At 40.6% G+C, this 25,050-nt stretch overlaps 3 protein-coding genes across 4 annotated transcripts in view; 1 reads left to right on the top strand and 2 right to left on the bottom strand.

The window, feature by feature from the left end:
• Positions 1-1,410: 1,410 nt before the first annotated feature.
• LOC115756923 lies at positions 1,411-2,357 on the bottom strand. Its single transcript, XM_030696905.2, has 2 exons — positions 1,881-2,357; positions 1,411-1,534 (listed from the first exon to the last, which is right to left on the bottom strand). The coding sequence occupies exons 1-2, from the start codon at positions 2,229-2,231 to the stop codon at positions 1,424-1,426; spliced, it is 462 nt and encodes a 153-aa protein (XP_030552765.1). The 5' UTR covers positions 2,232-2,357; the 3' UTR covers positions 1,411-1,423.
• A 1,856-nt stretch (positions 2,358-4,213) lies between these two features.
• On the top strand, positions 4,214-5,912 carry LOC125315156 (ankyrin repeat-containing protein BDA1-like). The gene is made up of 2 exons (XM_048279359.1): positions 4,214-4,814; positions 5,012-5,912. Exons 1-2 carry the CDS (start codon positions 4,242-4,244, stop codon positions 5,819-5,821), a joined length of 1,383 nt encoding a protein of 460 aa, XP_048135316.1. The 5' UTR covers positions 4,214-4,241; the 3' UTR covers positions 5,822-5,912.
• A 537-nt stretch (positions 5,913-6,449) lies between these two features.
• The window catches only part of LOC125315159, a 67,515-nt gene continuing 48,914 nt past the window's right edge, over positions 6,450-25,050 (bottom strand). Inside the window, exons 1-2 of one of the 2 annotated variants that reach the window (XM_048279362.1) lie at positions 8,001-8,195; positions 6,450-6,989 (exon numbers count right to left, since the gene is read on the bottom strand). In XM_048279362.1, the coding sequence (XP_048135319.1) occupies positions 6,468-6,989; positions 8,001-8,183 (705 nt within the window). In that variant the 5' untranslated portion in view covers positions 8,184-8,195 and the 3' untranslated portion in view covers positions 6,450-6,467. Of the gene's footprint in view, positions 6,990-8,000; positions 8,196-25,050 lie in introns of those variants that run through there. The other variant, XM_048279363.1, reaches the window with a different exon arrangement.

Here is a 25,050-nt window from a genome sequence, read left to right as displayed (position 1 = left end):
TACGCAGTAAATAGTTAAAAAGAATGAGAAAATAATAATGTTGTTAATTTCGAACAAAATTGACTCTACTGTGGACGACATGTTATGTTTAGAGAGAAAATTGACTTCACTGCTTAGTAAGGCTCCTTTGGTTCAATCAAATAAAACACATAGTAAGATACAAAATTAGAGTTAATATTGCTTAAAGCATAACGATTTCTTAACAGAAATGAACAATAGAGTAGACATGAAAAAATTAGTCCATAAAAAATTCAACTTTTGTACCTTAAAAACTTATAGGATATTCTATAAGTATAGAGTGATTTGATACACATCGCAAATAAACACACTTTTAATTTCAAAAAAGTTGGTAATTCATTAATTTGATTTGGGACGTTAGTGAAGTCCAGATAATGATGGTAACTTACTAATGGGTGACCTGACAGGCAAGTTAGCTATTATATCTAATTTACAAACAAGACTAGAGAAATACCAGCAATTTTCAAATTTTAGTAACACGGATGTTCGTCCTCCAAAACTGCGAAGTGGTTATATCATATAGTTTCCTATTAATGCGGAACCACAATTTGGATGCACTTGTTATTGTCCATGCAAGACTCTTTAGAAATTTGGAGAAGTGACTAGAGGACTCGTTAGTAAATCTTACATTCTGGTCGGTTGTCGTGCTTATTTTGATGGACCGTCATTTATTAGAAATGTGGGCATTGATATTGAAAGCAATGAATGTCGAAGGAAATGGTCACAAACTCCGTGGGAAGTGTTCAAGAGAATGCACAGACGTAAATTCACATGTACCTAAACCTGATATATCGTACGGATTCCAACTTATATTTCGCCGTTTCTTCGAAGATCCCAAGTTTTCTGCTTGTATTGTATCGTTCCCAATCACCAATGCCTTGGTCCGACCCTGTTCCACATCTTATTCTGCTAAAGACTCACAAGGACGGGAATCCCACGGAGTATTTCCCAGGTAAGAAGCTCCTGAATTTAGGCAGCTTGAAAAGTCTAAGAGCAGTCAACTCGAAGAAGGCGATTGTCATAGCGGTCGCTTCTTCACATTCTTCATTGCAAGCAATTAGTTTCATATCTTCACATGACCCCACCACCAGTTCTCTGAGTTGCCCGAGAAATTTATCCGTGAAGGTTGGGAAAAGCATTCCCAAACGGGAGCACCTCACAACCTCAACGTATCTCAAGTTTGGGAATGGGACGTTCGGGAGACCATCGGATTGCCAAATGTGCCTCAAGTTTTCGAGATTATGCAAGACCAGCCTCCTCAATTTACCACTTTCAATAGCCGTCTCATCACCTTCGTATATGATCTCTATGGAACAGCATGATTCCACTTATAGGATGTCGAGACGGCGCTGCAGTCTCTTCCATATATAGGATGGGGCAACATGTTGGAGATTGTCGCAGTTCTTTACTCGAAGAAATTCCAATTTGCAAAAGGAATCACGGTAATTTGATTATTCCATAGCTCTTTGCACTGAGCACCCATAATTTGTAGACTTCTTACATTGGGAAGTGTAACCTACACAAGGATAACGTGAGAGGAGAGGATAGTGGCAAATTATTACATTGTTCGTTGTCAAACATGATAATGCAATAATACGGATAAGGGTAGTAAGGGATAGAGCAAACCATCTAATTGAACACCGGTTGTGGCGATTCATCATTTTCTTCGCAAATTATTACATTGTTCGTTCTCAAACATGATAATGCAATAATACGGACAAGCGTAGTAAAGGATAGAGCAAACCATCTCATTGAACATCGGTTGTGGCGATTGATCATTTTCTTCGCAAATTATTACTTTGTTTGTTCTCAAACATGATAATGCAATAATACGGATAAGCATAGTAAGGGATAGAGCAAACCATCTCATTGAACACCGGTTGTGGCGATTCATCATTTTCTTGGGCCGTCTTGCCTAATTTCCTCTCGACATTTGTAGGACTCGGGCTGAACGTTCGAAAATCACTGCACCAGATAATAGATACACGTGTTGAGGAAGGGAAACTCATCACATCTGCCTTTGATCGACCACCTTCTTCTTTGGGAACCACTTCCTTCTTATGTTCGCAATACATAATTTCCAGTATCTCCAATTTCCTCAGGGTTGTGGCCGTAAAATAGGGGAAGAGATATCTTAGCTCGGAGCAACCACTAAAAACTACTTTCTTTAGACTAGGAAAACCCAAAATCATTTTGAAGTCGCCCTTCACCATGCATCTCAGCTTTTCTGCTTTCCTCACCCTCGTTTCTTCCAGTTTGGGGAGCGATACCCTTGTTTGTTCCGTATTTGAATCAAGGGACCCACAATCGTACAACAATTCCAAGGAGGTACAGCATGAAACTTCGACTTTTTTTAGGTTTTGCAATCTCCCTATGATTGTGGAAGGGAACAAATCATGCATGGCTTAGGAAAAATCAGAGTTACCTCTTGCATCCTTGGCATATGCATAGCCCCAAGAGAAGTATGAAAAAATAATAATTTTAGCATATTATTCTTCTAAGGAACAAATTTGGACATCCCTATTTTGGCTAAAAAGATACCATGGTGCAAGAGTATCGTAAATGTGGATCTAAGGAAAGTCAACAAATGTTAGTTGTTACCTCTATACGGTTAAGATGATCTGTTCTTGTTATGAAATTAAATGTCTTTCACCCGATTGACTGTCTTGTTTATTTTCCTACGTTACTATCCCTATATGTTTGTTTGTTCGGAAGAGTTCACGTTTCTGCATGCAACATAAGTGTGTAGGTCAATAGTTTGCCTAAGACGCTATCCTTCGTGACCTAAGGATATTTTAGTAGGGATGTCGCGAGCTCGAGAGTCAGGGTATGACACCATCTCTCTAGAGATACATGGACAAGAGGGACAGAAGCTTTGGTGAGCTTGTATCAAAGCTTCGGTGGGTGGTTGGTGACGGCGAAGTTGGCGGTGGGTGGTGGCTAGCGGTAGCCGGTGATGGATGAGACAATAGAAGTTGGCGGTGGTTGGTGGTGGCGACATGCGGTGGGTGGTGGTGGCCGGCGGTGAGGCGGGAGGCGACGATGGGGTGCAGCGAGTACTTGAGAAAAAGTAAAGGGTTATTATTTCTAATTTCTGTTTTTTCCGAGAAGCAACAATTTTTTTGTTTCTGATTTCCTTTCCAAATTTATTTATGGAACAAATTTTAATTCCAAAAATATAAAAATAGAATTACGTTACCAAATGAGTTTCTGTTCCAAACTTGTTCTAGAAATAGGTTTAGAGCAAAAATAAAGAAGTAGAATAGTTATATGCACCTCCCAAGGATAAGCTTAGTTAATCTAGAGAAGGTGATTGTCGTTTCGGTGGCTTCTTCACATTCTCCATGGCCAGCAATTAGCTCTAGATTTTTACAACACCGCGCCTCCGGCGTTTCGATTTGACCGAGAAATTCCGCCGTGAATGTTGAGAAAAGCACTTCGAGTGGGCAACTCCGAACATATATAGAACTCAACTTTGAAAATGGGACGCTTGGGAGACCGTCATACAGCCAAAGGTGCCTCAAGCTTTCCAAAGAGCTCAAGTTGAGGCTTCTCAATTTACTGCTCTTGATAACTGTCCCATCACTTTTGGATATGATCTCGATTGGACGGCATGATCTCACTTTTAGGAACTTGAGATAGCGCTGCAGCCTCTTCCATATTTGGGATGGGGCAATACGTCCAAGATTGTCACGTTACTCCAATTTAGGAATTGTGAGGACAGAGTTCATCACATCACTTGGTTATTGTCCAACTTGTCCAGACAAACAATTGCGAGGGACCATCGGACGAAAGCCAGGATGAAGCACATGTGCAGTTATTATCTTCAACCCCCATTCTCTGACCAGGACCCGCAAAAACAAGCCCTTCCTCCTCCAGACATCAAAGATATTTTCTTACTTCTCTTTGGGGATTGGACCACGTGGCCAACGCAAATCAAAGTGGAGGGAGGACCAGTTCAGAAATGATGAGGACGGAACTCATCGCTGTGCTTCTGTCCAAATTTTGCAGGATAATAATTTTGGCTGCTACTTGAATTCTTCTTGTTCACGCGATTGGAGTTGTTTGACACCACAAATCCACTTCAATCATCGATATGAAAAGTAAACAAGTCAAATTATATTTCTTCTTCCAAAATAAATTATATATTTTCTAACAAACAATCAGTAGAAGATAGACCCTGCAACAAAAGAATCACGAAACAGCCTTCTCAGACCCAAAAGATGGATCCTAGGTTGTTTGAAGCATCCTACACAGGGAATGTCGATCAGTTGCACTCCTTGGTCGGAGAAAACGTCCTCATCCTCAATGCCGCTTCTCTAGCGGAAGGAGACAACCCGCTACACGTCGCCTCGATGGCCGGCCATACGAGTTTCGTCAGAGAAGTCCTGAAGCTGAGGACGGAGTTTGCCGACGAGCTTAACCAGGACGGGTTCAGCCCCCTGCACATCGCCACGGCAAGGGGCGACGTGGATATGGTTCGGGAGCTTTTGAAAGCGGGCAGTCACCTGTGCCTTGTGAAGGGGAGAGAGGAGAGGATTCCTCTCCACTATTCGGCCATCAAAGGGAAAGGCGAAGTCCTGAAGGAGCTGGTCTCGGCTTGTCCTGATTCTGTCGAGGAAGTGACGGCTCGGCGGGAGAGCGCGCTCCACCTCGCGGTGAAAAACAGCCAGTTTGAGGCGTTCAAGTTGCTGGTGCGGCAGCTGAAGCGGTTGAACAAAGAGCACGTCTTGAATTGTCGGGACGGCCAAGGGAACCAGATCTTGCACCTCGCAGTGGCTAGAAAGCAATACGAGGCAAGCTGCCCAGTTCTTTTGACCCGTTTCATTTAGTCATTTCGGTTCCTCTTCTCTGTTCTTGTTCTTTGTTCCGACAATACTTCATGTTAGTATAGTACTCAAGAGTCAAGGGTGGAACGCTTGTTTCTGCTAAAGTGTCGAGGTCGCAACGAGAGTGTTGAATGATTAACGATATATGTTCTTGAATCGAACAGGTAGTCGAGTTCCTGGTCTCGGGCGATGCAATTGACAAAGATCTGATCGAAGTGAACGCCAGGAATGAGGCTGGTCTAACGCCTCTAGACATTCTACTACTCATTAACAATGAAGCCGGTGACGCAGAAATCGCAGAAATCCTCACACGATGTGGAGCCACGAGATCAACGGGATTGCCTTCTATGGTGACGGTGGCGACTGAAGACCCAGAACCCCGAACCGGCCAATCAAGCGGACATCACTTCCAATCACCCGGACGTCACAATTCACGCAGAACTTGGACCTCCCGTTGCATAAGTTTCTTGAGGGGCAATGAAGAGACAACCCAGTGGTTAAAGTACTTCGAGTACGAAAGAGAAAGGGACTCCCCGGGTGATGTGCGGAACGCCTTGCTCGTCGTCGCCGCTCTCATCATAACCGCTACCTACCAAGCTGTGCTTCAGCCGCCGGGCGGACTTTGGCAGGACGATTCAGAGCCCTCGAGTAACAGCACCAGTGCCACGAACAACGAGACCACATCGCACAAAACCGGCAAGGCGGTTTGGGGAAACGAGTACCCGGTCGCTTACATCCTCTTCCTCGTCTTCAACTCGATCGGATTCTTCGCCTCTCTCCAGATGATCTACTACCTCACATTTGGATTCCCGATGCAAATGGAGCTGCGAATAGCGCTTTTGGCCCTGACAGTAACGTACGACACCGCAATGGGCACCCTTACGCCCAACACTTTCTTCAACTACTTCTTCGTCGCTCTGTCGATACTTTTGCCGGTCATAATCGGCCTCGCACGTCAGTGGGTGAGAAAATGAGCTAGTCCACGCAAAGGACATGGTTTAATTAAGACTAAGAAACATATTTATGTATTCTTACCTCGGTCTCTTGTAGCCTAAGAAGTTGAGAGGGATTTTTTTTGTTTTTGTTTTGGTCAGAAACTCGAGAGGGTTGTTTTTTTTTTTTTTTTTGGTCGATGTAGAAATGTAAAACTGTATTGTATTATAAATAAATGTTTTTGTACATCTTTATCTCTCTTTACAGCTTCTATTCAGAAGAAGTTGAGGATATAAACAAATTAATAATAAATCAAAAGAAATCAATGAGTGATCGTAAGAGATCCGTCGACTATCATGAGCGATTGCTGAGTATTAGAATTAGTTGCAAAGGATCCGCTGAATATCGGGAGTGATTACTGAATATCGGGAATGATTGCTAGAGATGATGAATATCAGATTCCAGATTTGATATCCTTTGACAGCAAGCTGATGTGAGAGATCTCACAGTAAGCTTGTATTGCAATAAACGAAATCCAATGGTAGGTAAAGCTTTGGTGAAGATGTCTGCAAGCTGATCTATGGAGGAGATGTACTGAACATGGAGTTGCTTCTGAACCACCCGTTCCCAAACGAAATGATAGTCAATCTCAACCTCCTGAATTTCGGCAGATTGTCAAGGCAAAGCTTAGTTAACCCCGGAGAAGGTGATTGTCGTTTCGGTGGCTTCTTCACATTCTCCATAGCCAGCAGTTAACTCCAGATTTTTACAACACCGCACCTCCAGCATTTCGATTTGCTCGAGAAATTCCGCCGTGAAGGCTGGGAAAAGTACTTCCAGTGGGCAACTCCGAACATATATGGAACTGAACTTTGGAAATGGGACGCTTGGGAGACCATCGTACGGCCATATGTGCCTCAAGCTTTCCAAAGATCTCAAATTGAGGCTCCTCAATTTACTGCTCTTTGTAACTGTCCCATCACTTTCGTATATGATCTCGATTGAGTGGCATGATCTCACTTTTAGGAACTTGAGACAGCGCTGCAGCCTCTTCCATATTTGGGATGGGGCAATATGTTGGAGATTGTCGCAGTCCTCCAATTTAAGGGATTCCAATTTGCAAAAGGAATTAGTGGAAGTTTGATTGTTCCATAGGTCTTTGCACCGAGCGCTTGTAATCTCCATTTCTCTTAAATTGGGAAATGTAACCTGCGCAAAGATAAAGTGAGAAATGAGGGTAGTGGAACAGATTGCTTCATTGTTTGCTCTAAGACATGATAATACAAGAATACGGATGACCATAGTAAGGATAGAGCAAACCATCTCATTGAACAAAGGTTGGGGTGATACATCACCCTCTCCGGTGGTCTCGCTTAACGGCCTCTTGACATTTGGAGGACTTGGTATGAATGCTCCAAAGTTGCGGTACCGCCTTATACATAGTTTTGTTAAGGAGGCGAAATCATAGGAACAACTTCCTGAGCTGAAGTGAATCACTTCTTCCATCTGTTTGCAACCACAAATGAATATCCCTTCGAGTTTCACTAGAGTTGTCGCCGTAGAATTGGGGAAGAGATATCTTAGGTCGGAGCAATCCACAACCGAGACATGTTTTGGACAAGGAAAACCCAAAATTGTTTGGGAGTTGTTCTTCACCACGTGCCTCAGCCTTCGTGCTTCCAATACCTACACTTCTTCCGATTTGGGGAGTGATGCAATTTTTTGTTCCATATTTGAGTTGAGGTATTCGCAATCAAACAATGATTTCAGGGAGGGACACCTCAACGGGGACTTTTTGCAGATTGTGCAACCTCCCGATGATAGTCCAAGGGAAGACGCTGAGTACTTTGGAGCTGTGCAAGGGTGATGAGGGTGGCTAATTTGCAGAAAGAACTTTGAGGAAGTTCACTGTGCCATATCTTTTTAAAAGACCCTGCCCACTGAAGATTTAGCTCCTCCAAGCTTGGAAAATTAACCTGCTCATAAGAGTTATTGATCACACCATAGCTATGAAAATTTTGATAATTTGGCCAAATCCTAACAATCTATCCAATGCAGTGGAAGAATGAATTTCCGCAGCGGCCTCACTCGGACAAAATGTATGCACTACATTTTAAGCGTTAAAAACAAATGAAAATCTTCAAAGAGATATTATTACTTGTCCTGCAAAGCGCATACCTTGGCTATTATGGGTATAGTCTCAAAAGAAGGGATGTGTACCTTTTGGTTGAAGAAGGAATCGGAACAAACATCTTGTGATTCTGAAGTATTGATTATTAGCTCTTTCTTTCCATGAGTATATGAAAAGAATTTCTCTGTGGGACAGTCCATTATACTTAGTCGCTTCAGTAGCGGGAATTCTATAATATCATCGGTACCTTCATCTCTTCCTTCTTCATCCATAATTATTGCCTGTCTCTAATTTGTCTAAGACATTTGGCCCCAGACATGGGAAATAGAAATGGCAACCCTGTATAGATGACAAACAATTCCTTCAGGTTTTGAAATCTCGATATTCCTTGTAACTGAACGTCTTGTTTCTATATTCGCTGCAGTTTCCACAAAACCGTTAAGCTCAATTTCGTTAGCCGAGAGAGAATCTCGATATCTCCAGCGACTTGTAGCTCCCCCAGGTTGAAAACTACTTCTGCTGATTCACACCTCGAAATATCCAATGCTCAATATGAACCACTCCACCATATATTTTCCTTTCTCCCGTATGGAGACAAAGTTATCTAACATGAGTAAATTATCATTTTGTGTGTGAAGAAAAGTCTTTCGAACTCATCGTGGAAGTGGAAATTCATCAAAGCAGAGTCGCAGCCTGTCATCGAGGGGCATCAACAGAGACTCAACTGTTTTTGCTGGACGATTTTATTCGGAATTTCTCCGTAGACAAGATTCTCGTCCCCGGTTAGCTCTCACTCTATAGTCTTTCCTCTTCAAGTTCCATTCCGTAGCTTCGATTTCCGAGTTCATAGTTCGAGTTGTATTTCCTTGTATAATTTTTTAATTGAACTTTGCTTGTGTTGAATGATTCAGTCGAGGTCTGCCTAAAACCCTCGACACGGCTCACACAGATGATGTCGGATCTGCTGTCGATCTGAGAAACTCTCCTAGTAAATATGATTTCCGTGGATTAAATGTTGTCGACGCTACGCATGCAATGGGCAAACATGGTTCGTTTGATTTTTAGCTAGTTAATGTACGAATCACGAGATACTCTGCTTAAAAAGAGTGTATGGCTTAAGTGGTTATGAAGCATCTATTCTACTAAAAGGTTAGACAGGAAGCTATTGAAGTATATTTACTGATATTAAAGAATTTCTTATTGGAGAGTATTCTTAGATATTAGAGATGTTATTTGATATTTCGTGATTTTCTAAAATAGATAATTTCCTTTTTAGAGTAGATTATTTCATTTTCTATGCATATCGAGTAAAGATGTAGTCTTTCTTGAATCTCTCTCCCTTTCTCTTGAAAATCCAAGAATTATTTTACAGAAGCTAAGGTGAGATTTTTGGTTATTTTTTCTCGTGCGTATTTATAACATTTCCAACCCAGTGATTTGAGAGAGCAGGTTAGAGCTTAGAAATACATGACACATGTTTCCTATTCAGGATGGCAATTGATGATGTATAAATATCGTAGTGATGCAGTAGAAGCGGTTTCTTTATTGATTGTGGTTATCATAAAAACCCTAGGTCTTTTTTTTATTTGGTCGATCATAAAAACCCTAGTTAAAAAATTGAAAGATATTGATAGAGAAAAGATATTGATAGAGTTTTCGTTGGGGTCTCGCGAAGGAGGAGGGTTTCCAACAATTTGGATTCTCTCTATCCGATCGCATAAATAGAATTTCCTGCGAGAAAGATAGACACTTACATTTTTTACCAATAACTAGAAATGCACGCCATTATTGTCTAGGGGTCCAGACAAAATCAGACTTTTCTTCACTACAATACATTAAGAAGGCTATTGTTGATGTCCGACGGATACCCATCTGCAAAATCCTCCGTTGGTATCCGGTAAGAGCAAACTAGAAAACAACACCAGCCAAATCAAGAAAACAAACCGAACAAACGTCTGCAAACAAAACCAAAATGCATGCAATGGCAGCACTCAAGAGGCTCTGAAGCGACCTCATCCCGAGGCAGAAGGTGGAGGGTATGGGGATAGCATTGGGGAAAATTTTCCTTCAAATGGGGGAGATGGAATAGACTCTCGAAGTCCCCTTGGAACTTGGGCTTCCAATTGGTGTCGCTGAAGTCAGATCGCTCGGACGTGCTGTCTCTGGTTCTTGATCTCGCCCACGGCGACTATAGAAGCGACAACCCTGCATCAAATTGTGTGATAGCCTAGAAAGGCCCTGTTGGGTCTCTCACTCTTGGCATGGTGACACAAGGCCACGGCAATGGTGACGGTGGGGGCGAGAGTCGGCGAGTTTCACTTTATGTGGTGAGAGAGCGTCCATCGGGTCCACCCGGAGCGGAGATTCCTACGACGAGATGATGGACCAAGTCATTTGCTGAGTTTAATGTAGCCGAGTTTAAGGAACGGTGCTCGGTCTCCATTTTTTTTCCCCTTATTGAAAAATCTCCTGTTCTCCTCTATCTCTCTTTGTCTGTCTCTATTTAATCAAGCAGCCTCGAGAAAAGTAAAATTTAGTGCCCAACCCTAGTCTTCACGACCTTCTACAAATCAATATTTGTCTTTGTCTTCAGGTGAGTTCCATTAAACAAACCTAAATTTGGGTTATTCACTAAGAACTAGCACTGCTTCCTAAGAGGAGCATGTTTACCGATTTCACCATAGCAACATATTATTATTATTATTATTATTTCATTTTAATCGTCGAGATTGAAGGAGTCAATTCAATTTTTGTTTTCATTTTCATTCAAAGTGATGAGGCAATTAATTTCTGCCTCATAGTGTGTTTAATCCATTGATATGCCCCTCATATGGTTTCATTTGTTTGACAGCATGTATGTGCTTCAATCCCCTGAGCAAAGTCCAACCAAGGGTTTACTAGGTGAGATTCAGCAGGTTACTATGTTAATAATCTGGATTGTCTGTTTATCATTATCACTTGACCAAAGTCCAACTAGGAGTTTACTTGGCAATCCAAATTATTAACGCAGTAACTTGTTGAATCTTGCATAGTAAATCCCTGGTTGGACTTTGGTCAGGTGATTGAGGCACAAACATGCTTTCAAACAAATAAAACCCTATGAGGGGCATATCAATGGATTAAACATACTGCGAGGTAGAATTTAATTGCCTCATCACTTTGAATGAAAATGGAAAAAGAAATATTGAATTGACTCCTTCAATCTTGAAGATTAAAATGAAATAATAATAATATATTATTATTATTATTATTTCGAGTATGCCGTTAGGTGAAATCGGTAGACACGCTTCTCTTAAGAAGCAGTTCTAGTTCGTAGCGGATAACCCCAATTTGGGTTTGTTTAATGGAACTCACTTGAAGACAAAAAACAAATGTTGATTCGTAGACAGCCGCGAAGACTAGGGCTTGTCACTGAATTTTACTGTTCTCAAGGCTGCTTGATTAAATAGAGACAGACAAAGAGAAACAAAGGAAAACATGAGATTTTTCAATATGGGGAAAAAATGGAGACTGAGCACTAGTCCTTAAACTTGGTTGCGTTAAACTCGACAAATGACTCGGTCATCTATGTAATCATAGATCAACTAGCACAAATAAAACTAACAACGAACTAGTCCTATGCTACAAACCATAACAAATGTTTTTTTTTTTTTTTTTTAATTATAAACATAAATTTTTATGACTCGAATGACCTAGCTATATGATTAATAATTGCATTATGCAATGCTAATTCCTATATTTTCTTATACCATATTAACTACATAACATGAGTAACCTATATGCGTTACAATATTAACAACTAAGAATACAGTATGAGACATATCATATATGATGTATGTGACGCTCTGAAACTCGTCTTACGTAAATAGTGAAATTCAAACTATAGAATGACCGTGAATTTCATTTTGTCTCTCAAAATTATATTTTGACAATTTGGAATTCGAAAATCTATTAGTTTTTGGAATAGTTTGTCAAATAGAATCGAAATACGATCGATTAGTTAATTTGATTTGAGATTGAAATTTCTCGAGTTCGAGCCTTAAAATTGGTTGAGCCAACCCTCGAGAAACTTGAATTACCCTCGATTGGATGGCCAAATGTCTAATCTACCCTCATATGTCAAATTACCAAAATGCCCCTGAAATTTTGGAAAATTACGATTGTGCCCCTAGGGTTTTATGGATTAAAAGACAAAGTTTATAATGTAGGTGGACCCTACCTTTTCTCTAGAATTCTCTTGGGTCAAAAGTCATCTTTGACTTTCTCTCTCTCCACCGCCTCTCTCTCTCTCTCTCCCTAGGTAGGTTTTAAGAAAACCTGCCCTGCTCTGTTTTATTTTGGCAAAAACCAACAGAGCTTCTCTCCCTTGTTCGCTACCCTTGAGTGAACGACGCCCCACCAGCTCACCACCCGACCTTCATCACGTCCTCCTCTATCCATTGAAGGCTGCCACCGCCGCCGTCGCCGCCGAGAGTCGCCCGAATCACCCCTGGAAGCAACTCGGCGCCCCCTGCTCTATTTTGGCCGAGTTTGCTGCTGTTGCGTTTTGGGAGCTGCAGTGGCGTTCCAGCCATCACCGACGCCCACCACCTCCACCACGCCACCTCTCAGGACTCCCTCGACCATCGCCAATCGCCCGTCACCGCCGCAGCTCGCCGGAGAGCCGGAAAACCAGAAGCTCAGCCCGGTTCCCCCGTTTTGGGGCCGGTTCTGTGCGAGCTGAAGCTCGCCGGTTCCGCCACCTCCAGCTCCCGTCTCCGGCTACCTGCAATCTCCTCTGACACCCTGGAACGTGTCCCAGCCACCGGCACCCTCAATCCCGCCGGCACGGCCCCAAACTACCAAAAACAAAACCGGAATACCCTCCCCTGCTGCTGTACAGTGCAGTTTTAAAGTCTGACTTGGAGAAACAAAGCTTGTTCGCATAGCAAACGGACCCGAAACCACTCGAAATTTTGTACACACCTTCCTCTACCTCTCTACGATGTTACCAGCTAAAGAAAACCCCCAGATCAGTCCCCGAAATTGAAACTGTACACGTCGCCGTCCGGACTGCTCAATTTGCCCTGTTTTTGGAGAAACCGGACTGTTCTGCCCTTGCCGTCGTTGCTCCGGCCACCACCGACCACCGATAACACTCTCTGACCTTCCCCGACCTTTGGCTGCTGACCCCAGCTCTGGCCGCCGCCCATAGTCGCCGTTCCAGCCCTAAACAGTCTCGGCCTCCCCTGTTTTCTGGGCTTGGGTGCCCTGTTTTGGGCTTGGGCCGAGATTATCTGGGCCTATCAAGTGGAGCCGAAGTCCATTTTGACTTGGGCCGTGTCTTACCTTGTTGGGCTTCGAAGTTGGGCCTTGAATTGAGCCCGTGGGCCAAAGAAATTAAAGAATTGGACTCGTTGGACGGAAACAAAGGTTCGCGGATCGTTCGAGTTCGAGGCCTGCATCGAAGAATCTTTCGAGGACCGCCGCCAATCTCAACTCGAGTATTTGACTGTGAGTTGACCTCTAATCCTTAATTAGGTCTTTAATTACGTTTGGATTAGTCTTCCTATATTATTAGGCGTTTAGGTAGTTCGATTTAGGGCCGGTTAGGCGAGAAAGTGGACTTAGGTTAAATGGCCATAATCGGTTGGGTTAGTCATATTTATGGCTGTCTTATTTGAGATTACTTATTTTGTGCTTGGCCTTGCTTGATAGTGAACGAAGGATTGATTAGCTAAGAGCGATCGATTAGTTAATAATTGATTAATGATAATTTTGTTATTATAGATTTTAGTTGACATAGTCAAATTGGGTTCATATTTAACTTGATTTATTAGCATGGATTGCCTATAAATAGAAGGCCATTGACTGTCATGATTGCATAATCGTTTGATAACTATCCATCATGTATTTACTTGCAAAAGCTAGTAAATAGCGATATGCATTCAATTGTCTATTGTGATGCACGTAGCATGAAAATGGCCTGTGGTCAAGTTTTGGGCATCCGGTTATAATTTAAATAAAGTAAGTGGAATGACTAATGGATGAATTGAGTGATCACATAATGGATGATGATTCGTGGCCTGTCAAGTTCGTATCGTATCTTTTTGTACGGATCACACGACTTGTCGGTTGCCCGACCTTCCATGTCGAGTCATGGATTGTCGGTTGCCGGTCACAACTTGTGACGGACCGAAACCCTTTAGGGGAATGCCTACTTGAGATATTGAGTTATCACTTATGGTTGCCGTCGCCGAAAGGAGTCGAGACGATGCCTGTTTATCAGAAGTCAATTCCAAGCATTGTGTTGTGTGGGTCGAATTAATGGACCCCAGCATTGCGTTATATGGATCCAAAGAATTTCATTCGCGAAAATCATCATTAATAAATGGACTGCGTGTGATGTCCAATGTTGCTTATGTTTGAGTGTACCATAGTTCTTGATCGTCTCGAGTTGGCATGGTCTCACGTTATATTCATGGTACACATCTGCGTGACTTAATGTCAAGTAAGTTGCATGTGATTGATATGAATATGTGATTGCCCGATATGGTATCCGGACGAATCATCGCCCTAGTCGAGGCTTAGGCGTTGACTCGCTGGGATTTTTATCTCACCCCTTTGTGGGAACATATTCGGGTCCGAAGTGATGAAGTTCATAGGTCGGGAGCCGTTGATTCTTTTTGGAGTAGATGAGGATTTGACCTTGCCTTGTCTGTAGCTCTATAGGGCTAGCTATTATCCGATAGATATGTATTTTGATATCCTACTGTTACGGGTGTTATGTTTGACTATCCCTATTATTTTGTATGGTTGGGAGTTTGTTCGTTTCCGCATGTGCCATATGTTATCGTGGGTCGATACCGTGCCTGGGATGTTATCATTATGACCCGAGGCTATTTGGTAGGGATATTACGTACCCGAGGGTCGGGGCATGACAATGTACTAATTAACGCTAAGTCTACATGTAATCTTTATGGAACCCAAATGCCAATTTTTATTTGGTTTTTGTTATGAAATTTATGTGTTATCCTACATCTATATGCATTCCAGATAAACATGCTCTAAATCTATATGCATTATGAGACTACTCATGCATGGCCTTAAATATGGAAACCCAAAAGTCTTAAGTGACATGCAATGACGATTGATAATATCGCAATGCATTGAAACATGCATTATACTAAAAATTCATCAGTTCATTGATAACATGCTATTTTGAAACAATCTAATCTCAACTTACTCAAATAAATCATAAAAATTCATGCTAGACATAGTAGATCCGGCCTTAGTGTCTAAAGTTCCAAAAAACTAAATAATCTTAGATTCTATGAACTAATAACATGTGACTGAAACAAATTATATGTTAAAACTGAGATATAAAAGCAAGTAAACTTGGACTTACCAAGATATGAAACCTGCAAAGTGCGAACAAATCACTGGGCCTCATCAGCGAGGCCCCGGCTAAAGGACATTGAATTTATGTTGCATGCACTCAATTGGATTGAATTAAAGTGACTAGGCATTAACCGTGCAAGAATTGATCAGATGTCTAAAGGATGGTCTTAGCGTAAACCCGAAAGCTAATTACTTGTCTGGCCAAGGCAGCAGAGACACGAACGCTGCTGTGACTTGCGGCCTGAGCTGCAGGAGATCACCCCGAACAGCAACGTCGGGGCGTCGGGCCAAGGTAGCAGAAGTCCGCTGGACATGTGAGCGAGACGATGATCGACCGAGCAACAGGAACAACGATGGGGTGGAAAGATGGGGCCTTCTAAAAAACTGTTCTCTCTCTCTCTCTCTCTCTCTCTCTCTCCTCCATGACTCTTTGTTCTGCCTCTCTTTTAGAATGCCTCCTTTCGCTCTCTATTTATAGATATGGAAGATGTCAGTGAAGATATCCCATAACAGCATATTTTCATTTAATTCACGTTGATCTTCCGGGAAGAGGGGGGAATCGCACAACGGCGTGCAGAGTTTGGAACGGAAATGGTTCCATTTTCAAAGTCAAACCCTTTTAGATCTCCCTCCACGTCCAGGTTATTTATTCTAATCAATCGTTATGTATTGTTTACTTTACTATTATTGTTATTATTTTGAACAATTTTAAAGCGGTTAAATTTGGTACTAAATGTTATTGTTACCTAAATGCAATGTTATGAAATGCATTATCCGTAATGTTATTTTGGCATTTTCATTTGGGAGGTCAATTGCTAATCTTATGAGATAAATAATCAAATGAGAAGGAAATATTTAGGTTTCAACATTGTTAAATGAATGCACGGTATATAAAATGTAGCGGATATTCAAAAAAATGTATTGGATGATGGAATTGCTATGTACAAATGGTGGGTACTTACATTCGCTTCCTATATAGAATATTTGTTATTTGGGTGTGAAATTTTATCTAAATGGGTCCTAGATAAAACTTAATGAACTTCTTGTTAAAAAAATTTGCTCGTTATCATTTCGCATTCATAAATCCTATACTAATCACCCAATAATAGTCTCAAGAACTTATTTTCATATTAGTCATATTGATGAAACCAAAGGTTACTACATGATGAACGATACATGAAAATCACTAGTACGGAACATATGAAGAATGGGGGCAGAGTTGTGACTTGTGGGCCATCCTATCCCATCACGATAAAACATTACATTTATATTGTCAGTGTTATTTGGATTATTGTCTCATAACTTCTTGGATATTTTTAACCTTCCTATGAAATTGCTTCCAAAAGGACATCTCATTTCAACCCACGTTCATTTGCAAGATGTATCACTTAATTACAATTGATTCACACCAAAAGGCCCGTAATGGTGATACCAATCACTTCGACCATTTATTCATCTATTCTCACATCTTTGCACGTCGTACTTCTCGATCCTTCTATGTATTGTCATTGTAGTCAAGGATGAAAATGCAATTTGAGAATAAACATCCATGACAAAAGAGACATAACATAGTGATGGAGGCAAGGAGAATATGAGAGGGAGGGGGTGAGACCGGGACGCATTACAAGGAGAAGCTAAATGTTCAATCCTTTCATCCCCTCAATAGATTTAATCACAAATATTCATTATCAAACCGCCTAATTTTCCCCCCTAAATAGTTAAAAGGGATAGATCATATGCCATGGAAAGAAGCAATAATAGATGGAGAGATCGTCACTGGAATAAGGATCGACGTCATCAACAGTTCAAGAGAAATAAACAAGCAATAAGAGACATGAGGACTGGAGCGATTTGTGCCTTAAACTCGTCAAATCTATGAAGATTTCATCCATCTCATGCACCATATCTCCTGTCATGCCAGCGATGAAGTCCACATTTGGACGTTACAATGAAAAATATATCTTTAAAGAAAGTGGTAATTCATGGATAAAGCGTAATAGACAATTTTCACTAATTCAATTGCCTAGGGTATTTGAGGCGAGTTATGGCATTTTCGAAAAACAATTGTAGAGCATAATAAAAAACAAACAAACGAAAATACCCAGTATCGAAAATGAATTATTAGTCTATTACGTACATTTAAATGAAAGAAGAAACATATTTGTTAAGCATTATAATGACCAGCAATAGCCAGTGAACATTGCGAGCAAAGAAAGGACATTATGAATGGCGGATTTTTATTTCGACCTCTATTCTTTGTGATTTTTGGTTCATTACGTCCCTAGATGAGCCATAAGCAAAACCTCACTGTTTGTTTGCATCGATTCTATCTAAATCGCCATGGCTGACCTTCGAACCTTCCCAAACTTGTCATGTGATGGGAACGGATCCCATAAACATACGCAGCGGATTACGCGAAAGTAACAAGCCCTAGATCATCTTGAATCACCGATCGGAGAAATACATCACAGAACGGACGTGCCTCGTTTTTCACAGATTAAATGTACACAATGCAGCGAGAGAATCCGTCGCCCCTTTTGACATTCCGGAGAGAAGAAGGGAGAGATATTGTTGTCGTCTCTGTTCTTTCTTGTTCCTTATTTCTTAAAACCGACGGAGATGGGAGACATATGTATCGACGTAAAGATGTCGTTTCAATGATGCCTTTTCAAGCGTTGACGTGGGGTGTGGTTGCCTACATGGGCGGACCACCGTAAACCCCATGGACCCCAACATCTCCCACTCGCCCGTGAAGGGCAAACAAATCCCACGTGCCCACGGAGGGTCAATTACTGCCACTCACCCATAGAAGGTTAAACATAACTCTTTCTCTTTTCTGCAAAGTTCATATTGACAAATAATCCGTGCGACCAGCATACTGTGAGAGCTCGTTGCCATACATCCGTTAGGAGTATATAGCAGCTCAAAATAGGCATATTAATTCAGAGTAGATCCAGTATGCAGTACCCTAGATCAATTAGTCACATTTACATCATATTTCTCTCGATCTCTTTTAGTATTCAAATACAATACATTGTATTCACAATCATGACTAAACTCAAATAATCATAATTGGTCGACCCGTGAATACAAAGATTGAACGTGACATCAAAATAAATTGATCTTCCTCTTCCCTTAAATCTCTCAATCTCAATTCAGCTCGCTTTTCTAGAAATGTCCCATTAGATCGAATCAATATCATGACCATTGGTAACACCCTAAGATAGCGAACACCGAAAAAGAAATCCCGAGAATAAGTAAGAGTCGTGAGGGGACTAAATTGAGGAACTTTTATCCTCAAGAGTCTCACACGGCTGTAGAGTTGAGATCAAAACTCTTGCCAAACTCTTTTTGGTCGGCTCATGCATACGTAATATGAAGTACGTATTACGGTATTCTCTCCTTTCCCATGGAGCGTATGTCTTTTCTCTTAATACCGTACGGACGATAGTTCGGACATACTCAATGTCTAACTTGAGTTCACCAATCTACTCTCTTTAAAAGAATCCATCAGAACTCATATCCGGCATTAAAGACGGATAAAGTGAAATATGTGGGTTATTTCACTTTTGGACATAATAAATATTATGACCTCATCTTGACACTCTGTTAAGGCGACATTTATACTTTAAGCTCGAGCTCTCAATTATCACCTAGATAATGAGCTTAAAATTGTCTCATCTCTATTTATCACAAAGTAAATAGAGGCGATTACCTGTGTGAGTAGGCTAATCTCCATCCGTCCGACATACCTTATCAAACAATGCACTAAGCATTAATATACATAAATGTCATACAAACTCATAGGCATCAATAGTGATAACATATACCATTAGCTGTGAACTTTGGGAAATATAAATATCTAGTACTCTCATTTCTACGCACTTTCTAGAGATTTTAACGTAGGAAACTAATCCATTTGTCAACACGTGACTAAGGAAAAAACATCTCTAGGAATTGACTTCTTCATAGGATCTGCTATTAATTTATGCGTAGATATGTACCGTACGTTCACATCTTTTCGTACAATCATGTCTTTCACAAAATTATATTTCGTGACTATATATTTGATATTGCAGTGGATCCTTAGTGTAGGCTCTTGCTACTTGACTATTACAATTAATCAATAATTGGACTTGTAGCATCCTTAGTAACGCCTCATTGATCCAAACATCTCTTAAGTCAAATATTTTCTCATACTACTACTGATAACACCACGGGATCAATTTCTATCGTAGATAAGGCTATACATGTTTGCTTCTTACTACTCCATGATATGGCGCCATTGTTAAGTAAGAATGCAATCCTAGAGGTAGATTTCCTCTTATCTAAACCTCTTCCTCATTCAACATCAATGTAGCCTTCAAAGCGCAGATCTCTACTTTGATAACTCAGCAAAAAATCAGCAGTACTTTTTAGATACCTCGAGAATCTCTAGACGGCAATCCAATGTGCTTGACCTAGATTGGACCGGCACACTTACCATTCCAACTGCATAACAAGTATTAGGTTTAGTACACTTCATAGCGCACATGAAGCTTTCCACAGCACTAGCAGATGGAACACTTTCCATTTTTCATTTATTTGTGGAGTATCATGATACATTTTATGGATCGGGCCTTCACCTCTTGCAATAGGAGTATCTTTGGGTTTACAATCTTGCATGCGAAATCATTCAAGGACTTCATCTATATGAGTGTCTTGTGAAAGAGACCACAATCTCTTTAGACAATGTCCCGAAATCTCAATTTCAAGAATGTATGCAGATTCACCTATATCTTTTATCTTAAAATTGGAACATAACCAATTCTTGACAGTATCGAGAAACTCCATATTGCTTCTGGCAATTAGTATATCATCAACATATAATGATAAGATCACTCATTGATCTTTGGATCTTTTGATATATACACAATGATCCTCGTCAATCATTACAAAACATTTGCCACTATGACATTACGAAAAAGTATATATCATTATCTCAAAGACTGCTTGAGGCCATATATCGATCTCAAAAGTCGATATACATTTTGTTCTTGGTCTTACGTAACAAACCCAATAGGTTGTTTCACATAGATTTCTTCTATTAATTCTCCATTGAGAATAGCGGTCTTCACATCCATTTGACGTAATTCAAGATCTATACTAATCACTACCGGAATGAGGTGAATTAATTATACCATTTCACCACAAGGCGAGCCTTATATCTCTCAATCAAGCCATTAGCTTTGGGCTTTATTTTGAAAACTCATTTGCTCCCAATGGCTTTGTGTCCATGCAGAAGATCAATCGGTTTCTAAACTTGATTTGATCCTATTGACTCCATCTCTTTTCCCATTGCTTATATCCATTTTTCCTTATCGGGGCAAGTCGGAGCCTCATTTACATTCTTTGGCTCATTCTCTTCTTGTGGAGCGACCATAAAAGCTTTTAACTTCAATGTCTAAACATCGACGAGTCGACGGAGAAAGCTTTTTGCGACTTGTTCGCCAAATTGGAGATTGTACACTTAGTACATCATTCTCCATTATGCTCCAACTCGGATTAGATAATGACAACATTTTTATATCAAGTGGTTGCAATTGAGACTAGTTCGAAGCAAATTCCCCACTTCTCACATTGCTCCCACTTGGATGAGATGCTCTTGTAAAATCATTATCACTGTCCAAGATTTGAAACAGGGATTTTTTTTTTATTTAGCTCGCCCTTATTTGAAAATTCATTCACTAAGAATGTGACATCTCGTGATTGATATTCAGTTGCACTTTTACTTTCTTGCTCACCTATACCACGTACCCTTTTGAGTGCTCTCGGTATCTCATGAAGATACTCTTTTTGCCTCTAGGGCCTAATTTTCCATACATGTAGGAGAACTTATGAGTATACGCAGCAGATTCTCAAGGTCTAAGAAAACTCAAATCTTATTATCGACCTTTCCACAACTCATATGGAGTAGAAGTAACTGATTTAGAAGGCATACGGTTAAGTATCTAGACAGCAATCAATAAAGCTTCATCTTAAAATGTGATAGGCAAATTAGCATATGCTATCATAGACCTAAACAGCTCCATGTCCTCCTCTTACATTCATTGAACCACATATGTCCGAATAGATTAACCGCAAAGGAAACTCAGCTCTTGTTTCTTTTCCAAATGGTTTCCTCTTTGTTTTTCCCACAAGGCATGCTCACAAATAGGCAAATCGACATTTTCAATATTGCCCAATAAGCCATATTTGGCTTACGTAAATATTTGCTATTGGCCAAAATGACCCAGCCTAACATGCCACATATTCATATCATCACAAAAGATGAAAAGAGGGAAAAACTTACATTCACATTATTGTACTTAACAATCACCACAATGAAACCATCTAGAATCATAATAACTTATTCCAAACGACAAGTCACCACCATCGTTATGAAAGTTCAAACTGAAATAAAATTTAACCAAAACTAACATGAACATTAAAATCCGTCGATTTTTTTGGAGCATATAATACATCATGTAGGAATAGGGTGCGACCAACGCGCATATTCAATTGGCAGGTGCTAATCCCTTTAACTTCCACTTAGGAGTTATTTCTCACATTTATCCACTTTGCTCCAAGTGGAACCCGTTGAAATTCCACTAAGGTATTTTTATCATTCACTACATGATCTGTGGTCCTCACGTCTACAATCCACAAAGGATGAGATTCGATTACGGGAACTAAACCGTAGACATAAGTAACACTCTCAAGTGCACAAAGGATGTATAACTTCTTTGACTCATAACAATTGTGAGTAAAGTAATCCTTCTTGCCACAACTAAAGCACTTCGCTATTGACATGTGTTTCTTGAAAGGACGTTTTCCTTTCTAATATTGGTTAAACTTCGATTTCTATCCGGAAGGATATATTCATTTGTCCTTTCCACTTCTTCAACCCACCTTGATGCTTACGCTTGGAACACAAACCCCCATATGAGCTAGAACCAGCATAGCAAATGTCAATATCTAGTTTAACCGCTAGAAGGCAGACCAACTCTAGTTAAAGATGCTGCATAGCATCATCAAAAGTCTTTACTTTTTTATTGTGGATTAAGTGGATATTCATATGCACACAGCTATGAGGTAAATAACATATTACTGCTTGCACTTGCTACTCATCGTTCTTCAAAATATGGCATGTATCTTACAGTTCACTTATCATCTTTGACACACGCCACAAAATGCGATTTCATATTCTGCTCATGAGGCATCATATAAGTGTCAAATCTTATAGTGATATGTCTCAAGTTGGTGACTGATGTCTAACCAAACTTAGTTTTTAATGCCTCCCACTTGACTTTGGCATTTTCAGAAATGCCTAAACTCACGCATAAAATCATTCTTCATGTTGCCCAGCAACATAATGCGTGCAATGGAGTTCATCTTGTTCCATGTAGCAAATGCTTCTTTTTCCCTTCCGAAATTTGTACGGTATTCGCATCTTCGGGTTCTTTCATAACTAGGTTAAGAGCTTATAGTGCTTCTTGCTCTTCTAGCACATACTGGATCCTATTCCAGTTTTTATAATTTTCGCCATTCAATTTCGCTCCTTAGTCAAGCTCAACTATGATATTCTAAGAAGCTATAGCCACTGTATCGGAACACGAAGATCTATAGACATGTATTCACGAACTATCAATGCCTAACATTTATGCATCTATTTTACACTAACTAATTATATTAATGAGTAATTTCACATAAGGTCTCGGATTCGAAAGTTCACTATGTTCCCAATCATCGTCTAAGAATCCTCGTTTGAAATTACCATTAATATAATCATTTATGTAAAATTGAGTTCGCTAAAGTTACTAAAACTTTATAAAACTCCCCACTTGAATAAAGATCATAAATCATATAACGATCCACCTATCTTGTAATCATAAAAAAAATAATAATAGCATGGCATAGCATGATTTGAACTAATATAGAAATAATTCACGTATCAAATCATACTCTAATTTCACAATACAAGATATAAATGACAAGTATATTTAATTTCATGCAAAATATTCACAATATTGCATGTAAGGGCAAAATAGTTAATTTACATGGGCACGAAATGAATTGTAAATTAACTAAAGGGGTAATATCGTAAATTAATCGGCTAGGGGCAAAACTGTAAATTTTGGCGCAAATCAGGGGCCAAAAGGTTAATTCACGCGTCCAAGGACAAAATTGGCAAATCACTGGGCGGAAGGGAGCAAAATAGGATTTCTGGCGCAGGACGCAGCAGGATCAGCTCTTTAATATTAATTATGTTTTGACTTCAAACAAATAAAGTCAAGATGGCCGAGCGGTGTAGTGGGCCAGACTAAAACTTTAGTCTTTGGGGAAGGCGTGGGTTCAAATCCCATCATTGGCAGTTTTCTTTCTCTTTTTTTAATTTTTTTTTTAATTTTAAAGAAAGGGTCAGCACGTGCCCCATTTGCACGCCCACCAGCACCCACGATTTCTTCTTCCACGTTTTAAAAAAAAAATTAAATTAATGGAAAAAAGGGTGGGGGAAACGTGGGCTGTCCGGTTGCCCGCTGCCCATGCGAGCAGTTCCTTCTTCCCCAAAACTGCTCCTTCGCGCACGAGGAAATTTCATCGCTCGACTCCTCCGTTGGTTCCGCCACTTTCAACCACTCGATTCTCCTCCGACAGCCCACTATAAATCAAAATAATTTGTGGGTTTTGAAGAAATCGTCGGCACGATCACATGGATCTAAGAATCAACGAAAATAAAGAAGAATTTTTCCTGGAATCGAGCGAAAACCACTCGGACGCGGAACCCTAACCCACGAATTTCCATCGCGAAATTCGTCTTCGATAAGCATCCAAATGCTGAGAAAATTTAGGGTTTTTATTCCCCATGGCAAGACGACCCTACTGGTGCGAAGCCAAGTGATGGTTCACCGGAATTTGGCCGCAATTAGCGAAAAACTCCCCGGCCCCCGAAAAATGATTTGCCAAAAATAAGAGAACACAAAATTCACCAAAAATCCGTATGTGATCGGGAAACAAGGTATAAAGGCTCTGATACCAATGATGGGAACGGATCCCATAAACATACGCAGCGGATTACGCGAAATTAACAAGCCCTAGATCATCTTGAATCACCGATCGGAGAAATACATCACCGAACGGACGTACCTCGTTTTTCACAGATTAAATGTACACAATGCAACGAGAGAATCCGTCGCCCCTTTTGACGTTCCAGAGAGAAGAAGGGAGAGATATTGTTGTCGTCTCTATTCTTTCTTGTTCCTTATTTCTTAAAACCGACAGAGATGGGGGACATATGTATCGACGTAAAGACGTCGTTTCAATGATGCCTTTTCAACCGTTGACGTGGGGTGTGGTTGCGTACATGGGCGGACCACCGTAAACCCCATGGACCCCAACATCATGAGTACACGAACTCAAACCAGAGATGTACGGCTTGATCAAGGCCTCAGATAAGTACTTCTAAACCGCGTAGAAGCTTCTTGGTTGCTTGTTTTGGTTCGATTTTTGATTAAAATGTTAGTTGATTCTGCAATGTCCGAGCTCTATGTGAGCTTGAGTAGTTTCTATTTCACGGTTAGATCTTGCTAGAAATGTTGTAGCCAAGAGTATGAGGATTCGATTGGTGCCGAGACCGGGATGATCGGAGGTGGTTTGGCCGTCGATTGCTAGTCGGAACAATCTTCATCGTCCATGGATTGTCTTCCTCGCAAGGACATTGATTGGTCAACGTCCGTTGAC

The sequence above is a fragment of the Rhodamnia argentea genome, chromosome 5 (genome assembly GCF_020921035.1).
Source record: "Rhodamnia argentea isolate NSW1041297 chromosome 5, ASM2092103v1, whole genome shotgun sequence".
Lineage (NCBI taxonomy): Eukaryota > Viridiplantae > Streptophyta > Magnoliopsida > Myrtales > Myrtaceae > Rhodamnia > Rhodamnia argentea.
This window is presented reverse-complemented; position numbering and strand designations above follow the sequence as displayed.

Coding starts and splice junctions, on each gene's coding strand:
- LOC115756923 (XM_030696905.2), bottom strand. CDS start 2,231: ATGGTGAAGGGCGACTTCAAAATGATTTTGGGTTTTCCTAGTCTAAAG. Junction 1,535..1,880: donor AACCGGTGTTCAATGAGATG/GTTTGCTCTATC, acceptor ATCCTTGTGTAG/GTTACACTTCCCAATGTAAG.
- LOC125315156 (XM_048279359.1), top strand. CDS start 4,242: ATGGATCCTAGGTTGTTTGAAGCATCCTACACAGGGAATGTCGATCAG. Junction 4,815..5,011: donor TGGCTAGAAAGCAATACGAG/GCAAGCTGCCCA, acceptor TGAATCGAACAG/GTAGTCGAGTTCCTGGTCTC.